At 39.1% G+C, this 6,000-nt stretch overlaps 2 protein-coding genes across 15 annotated transcripts in view; one reads left to right on the top strand and one right to left on the bottom strand.

The window, feature by feature from the left end:
- myo9aa (myosin IXAa) overlaps window positions 1-1,278 on the bottom strand; it is a 169,280-nt gene extending 168,002 nt beyond the window's left edge. For 11 of the 14 annotated variants that reach the window (XM_077201619.1, XM_077201613.1, XM_077201611.1 and 8 more), the window contains exon 1: window positions 935-1,248. The gene's annotated coding sequence lies outside the window, so the exon portion shown is untranslated. Of the gene's footprint in view, window positions 1-934 lie in introns of all 14 variants that reach the window. The other 3 variants (XM_077201623.1, XM_077201615.1, XM_077201621.1) reach the window with 2 other exon arrangements.
- A 161-nt stretch (window positions 1,279-1,439) lies between these two features.
- Window positions 1,440-5,756, top strand: senp8 (SUMO peptidase family member, NEDD8 specific). Its single transcript, XM_077201638.1, has 2 exons — window positions 1,440-1,549; window positions 2,995-5,756. Exons 1-2 carry the CDS (start codon window positions 1,514-1,516, stop codon window positions 3,643-3,645), a joined length of 687 nt encoding a protein of 228 aa, XP_077057753.1. The 5' UTR covers window positions 1,440-1,513; the 3' UTR covers window positions 3,646-5,756.
- Window positions 5,757-6,000: the final 244 nt, after the last annotated feature.

The following is a 6,000-nucleotide window of genomic DNA, read 5'->3' on the forward strand; positions in this document are numbered from 1 at the left end:
ATCAAAATCATTGATCCACATTGGCGGAAGTGGGACTGTAATGTTTAGCCTATATCGTTTTTTTTAATGCAAATGTTGTCATGGTTTTGGAGCACACTAGCTTATAGATAGCAGTAAGACTAATTACTAAAAGCCAAACATCTTTTTTTCTTTTCTAAAAGCCAAAAACAATTTCATGGGGACTTTAAAAACTATTTGATGTGGACACTTTATAATGGTCAAATGTCACTGGAACATGTCGATAATTAATGCGACGAACTACACCTGTGGTGACACCTGAATGAACTTGAGGTGAACTGATTTATCCACTAAACATCGAAACGGTTTAGAGAAGTAAAGTCAGGTCTGAGAAAAGCTGTACCATCGTTTGTTTGCAGATGCCACTTGCTTTGATATTTTGCCATTTAAATGCAATGACATTCACACACCCTTAAGCCTTAACTTAAAGGGGCCACACACTTTTAGAAGGAAGAGAGAGAGAGAGAGAGAGAGAGAGAGAGAGAGAGAGAGAGAAAACATTGTGACTGGGTCCGGATGACTGTGCAGATTTGGCCCATGATTACTGCAGCACTGGGACTGAAGTGAGTCTTCAATAATGCATGCACCATCATCATCATCATCATCCTCTCCACCCATGACATCTGTCACACCTTAAATAAGGTTGTTTATTCAGCCGCACAGAAATGACAGCTTAAAGTTATCCTAACACATTTAAACCAATTATACCATTCACTAGTTATGCTGATGTCTGTTGACACTGAATCAAAAGAAATATCACAATATTGTTTTGCACGTATTGTGAGCCACGAGTTAGCGCGCGCATTAACCATAGACATAAAGCAGGAGATGCAGAGAAACTTCGAGTCAGGATAAGTTAGTTTGTGTAATTCGCCGAAAGCATACGTGAAAATAATTTCAACAAATCAAAACTCACCTCTTTGAGTTAAGTGTAAAAAAAATCCAGTGTTTGCTGCGCTTCTCCTTTAATGGACGGATCAAATCCAGCGCAGCTCGAGTCCACTAATATCCCAGAATTGTCTCTCTCAAATTATCCGTTGCAACTTTCCCGTGTCCAAATATACGTGCCACTCTGCCATTTTGATTCAAAAAATGACTACAATCTTCTTCCCATTGAAATTTCCGAACAGTGCGGCGTTTCTTTTCTCGTGGGAGTCGCTCGCTGAAACTCCTTTCTGTTTTTTTTCTGCTTAATCAGTGCTGCTTCTCATCAGCGTCCAGACGCGCGCTGCGCGCACTCGCTGCGGAATGGGCGGAGTCAGTTGCGGCGATGGGCTGCGGCTGCCTTTCAGAGAGCCAGTACGCAGTACGACGTACAGAGTTGCGTCACGCTGCGGCAAGCCAATCACCGTCTCCCATTGGAAAGAGGCGTGTACGTGCCCTGCCCCTCAACACTGTCGCAAAACGTGTAGAAGCGCGACATATTCTATCACAACAGTAGTGGTTTACGGCACCTGCCCTCATCGCGCTTGTGTGGTAGAGAAAGGTGGACGTTATGAAGGCTTACTTTGGGGACTGTTTCTTTTGCAAGGTAACAAACTATATGTTGTCGATGTGATTTAAACAGATGAAGAATGCAGAGAGCTTTGAAATGTAATCGTGTTTGTTTGGGCTGTATGATTGCGCAGTGCAGTACTAGTGATTGTGCAATGAGACAAATAAGACAACTTAAAGCTATGGTGAGCACGTTTAAAATAAATAAAATTGTAAATAGTCTATTATTTTAAAGTTACCTACATATAATACGTGGAGTCTAGAGGATGTACTAGAAGTAATTGCAATAGAGTGGTAAGAAAAAGTATTAAGTACTTTTTGCCGAAAAGTAATGTGTTTGTAGAATGAAAGATAGATGGTTAAACAGTCTATGAGTTAAAGTCAGCATGAACTTTATAGTTATTATTATTATTATAGTTTTTAATTCATCATTTGTGTCGCAATCTTGAATCAAAATAACTTCCCCTCCCTCTTGCAACGACTTCTCTTCTCTAATGACGTGTTTACTGGCGCGAGGGCGGGACTACCTGTCACTCACATGAGATCCACCAATAGCAAACCAAAACCATCCTATCAATTCCCAAAGGACAAAATAAAGCCCTGCCCTACATTTGTTCTTCTTTGAGAAGCCGTTTCACTCTGATATTCATTATTACAATTGTAAAGAAAAGACTATTATTGCAACTTCCATTGTCCGGTCTCTTGTAAACAGTTGTTTACAATTTTTTTCCTAGATTCTTTGATGAATAGAAGTTCAAAAGAACAGCATTTATCTGAAATAGAAAGCTTTTGTAATTTATACACTACCGTTTAAAAGTTTGGGGGTCAGTAATTTTTTTTTTTCTAAAAGAAATTAATACTTTTATGCGGCAAGGATGCATTAAATTGAACAAAAGTGTCAGTAAAGACATTTATAATGTTACAAAAGATTCTATTTTAAATAAATGCTGTTCTTTTGAACTTTTCTATGCATCAAAGAATCCGGAAAAAAATTGTACTACACCTGTTTTCAACATTGATAATAATAATAATAAATGTTTCTTGAGCAGCAAATCATCATATTAGAATGATTTCTGAAGGATCATGTGACACTGAAGATGATGCTGAAAATTCAGCTTTACCATCACAGGAATAAATTACAGTTTAAAGTATATTCAAATAGTAAACAGTTATTTTAATTTGTAATAATATTTCACAATATTCCTTTTTTTATTTAATCAAAGAAATGCAGCCTCGGTGAGCAGAAGAGACTTCTTTTAAAAAAAGCATCTTAAAATCTCACAGATCCCAAACTTTTAAATGGTAGCTCTGAAAGATCATTGCCGTAAATGACCCTGAGCACTTGAGGTGTGAACCGCTTCATTGTTTTGACGCGTTTGACACTAAATGGCGCAATTATATCCGGTCCGCCAGTATTTACATGGTATTAACATGGTACTACATATATAAATCAGTAACATCTCTAAATTGTCATGCCCACAGTGGACCGATCCATTAAGGATGGATCCAGTGGTTTTGAGTTTCCAGGACAGTCTTCTGCGGCGCTCAGATGTCGCCCTGTTAAACGGACCGCACTGGCTCAACGACCAGGTCATCGGTTTCGCCTTCGAGTACTTCGCAGCAGAGCGCTTCAAAAGTCTGCGTGAGACGGTGTGTTTCATCAGCCCTGAAGTCGCTCAGTTCATCAAGTACGCTTCGAGTCATGAGGAGCTCGCCGTGTTTCTGGAGCCGCTGAGTCTCGCGACTCGACAGTGGCTTTTTCTGCCGGTCAATGATAACGCCAATCAAACGGCCGGCGGCTCCCACTGGAGTTTGCTTCTCTATCAACGAGACACCAGTCAGTTCACACACTTCGATTCTCAAAATGGAGGAAACTCATTGCACGCACGACGTATCGCCGCAAAACTGGAAGCTTTTCTAGGAGAGAAAGTGCCTTTTGTTGAGGAGCAAAGCCCCTCGCAGCAGAACAGCTTTGACTGTGGCATGTACGTGATCTGTAATGCCGAGGCTCTGTGTGAGAGTGTGAGAGTCGAAGGCTGTCCGCTCCTGCCCGCTCAGATCATAACACCCGCATACATTACACGCAAACGGACAGAGTGGTATTCGCTAATACAGAGACTCGCCAAGGAATGACTGGTTGAGCTCTTGGGTCACGCAAAAGTGCCGTCATGTTTGCATGAACTCTGTTAGCCAGTGAACTCGGGCTGTGCAACGATTAATCGCCAAAATAAAAGTTTGTCATATACATAAATAAATACACACTCACATGCATGCATATATTTAAGAAAAATGTGTTATTTATATATAAAATATTTATATATAATATAAATGCAAATGTTTCTTAAATATATACATGCATGTGTGTGCATTTATATATACAAAATAATTCTACACAGTACACACACATATATTAAGTAAACACAAACTTTTATTTTTGATGCGAGTGAAGGCACATATCTATCATACTCAATCCTGCATGAATGAAACCGCATGCACTTCTCAAAAGATTGTTTGCCAAAGTCTTAAACGAAGGCGTTGTTACCCGCCTTTTCACTCCAAACCCAAAATGAGAAGTGAGATCCAGAATCTTCACACTGTTTTGTTCATATAATGAATGTAAATGTGGACCAGTCTGTCAAGCTCCAAAAATGACGCCATTAAAGTATAAAAAGTAGTGCGTGTGAATCATGCGTTATATTCTTAGTCTTCTGAAGTCACATGATGGCTTTGTGTGAGGAAAAAGCAGACATTTAAGAAGTTCTTTCCCTTAAAGGGATAGTTCACCCAAAAATGAAAGTTCTGTCAGTATTTACTCTCCCTCATGTTGTTCCAACCCCGTGAGACCTTCGTTCATCTTCTGAACACGAATTAAGATATTTTTGATTAAATCTGAGAGCTGGATCACTCCTCCATAGGCTTCTAAGGGATTGAAACTTGTTCCCCGAAAAGTCATTAAAGACATCGTTAAAATAGTCCAAGTGACTACAATGGCTCAATCTTAAGTTTATCAAACGACGAGAATACTTTTTGTGCGCAAAAACAAACAAAAATAACGACTTTATTTCATTTCCTTCTCTGTGGGCCTCGAGTCAGTTCACTAGTGTGATAGCGTAGAGCTTCTGTTGTACGTCACACGTAGGCTCACTATTGGCCGACGCTGGTCATGTGGGTTATGCGTGTGACGTACAACAACAGAAGCGCTGCGCTGTTACACTAGTGAACTGACTCGAGGCCCACAGAGAAGGAAATGAATAGTTGAAATAAAGTCGTTATTTTGGGGGTTTTTTGCGCACATAAAGTATTCACGTCGCTTGATAAACTTAAGATTGAGCCACTGTAGTCACTTGGACTATTTTAACGATGTCTTTAATTTACTTTTCGGGGAAAAAGTGTCAATCCCTTAGTAGCCTATGGAGGAGTGATCCAGCTCTCAGATTTAATCAAAAATATCATAATTCATGTTCCGAAGGTCTAACGGGGTTGAACAACATGAGGGAGAGTAGATACTGACAGAATTTTCATTTTTGGGTGAACTATCTCTTTAAATCTCCTTTTTATTTGCATATATTCACTGATGGCACATGAAGACACATCGTGCCAATGAACGTGTGCATCTTAACCACTGGTTTTGAAGTCATATAAACTACTTCTGTAACACTTGCATGCTTTTTGTGTTTATATTTAGAGCTTGACATCATCAGTCCCCATTCACTTTCACAGTTGTTTCTGCAAAAAATCAAATTTTGTCTTCCATTAAGGAAATAAAATCACACGTGAGCGCGAGTAAACGATGAGCGACTGTTTCCTACATGGATTTCTAACATCTATAACCTTTCATCCGAGAAGAGACTTGTGATCAGTGCAACCAATCAATTAACAGCTCAAGTCGGTAGATTGAGAATGTTTTGTTGTTGATTATGAAGCGAGTAAGTGAATGTGATGCTTGTTTACAAGACCTTTTGCTCAGGGCTTATTTTGAGAAAAGACAGAGAATGTGATCTGTGTCGCTACTGTTTTTGCCATGGACATGTAGTGTGTAATAGTTTTTATTTATTTGACCAAGTTCATCTCACTCTGAGCTGAAAAAATGCTTCATAACCTCAAACGCATGATTGTATGACAGTTTTTTCTTCAGCTGTATGAACTGAATGAAAGCGATAACATTGAGCACATTGTTTCATCCCAATAAAAGAAACTGCATGCAGGGAACACACGCGTGTCTATTGCAATGCAGGTCACTTTACCGTACGAGTATTATAGTTAAACCATTGAGTGTGAGGCATTACATCATTATTTTCTCTCTGTCATGCGTTTGTGTTGTAACCTTTGTCTGATTTATTTGCATAATGTTCTGCTAATCTACATCAAGACTATATGCATGAACACATGCAGCAACCTAGAAGAGTATTCAAATTCTTGATCAGTTCTCTAATGTTATTGAATTATTGACATTGTTAAGATCTAAGACGTAAATCTTTTGTGTTTAAA

This window comes from Siphateles boraxobius, unplaced genomic scaffold (assembly GCF_051911475.1).
Source record: "Siphateles boraxobius isolate OS27281-9 unplaced genomic scaffold, OSU_SipBor_1 48, whole genome shotgun sequence".
In the NCBI taxonomy this organism is placed as follows: Eukaryota; Metazoa; Chordata; class Actinopteri; order Cypriniformes; family Leuciscidae; genus Siphateles; species Siphateles boraxobius.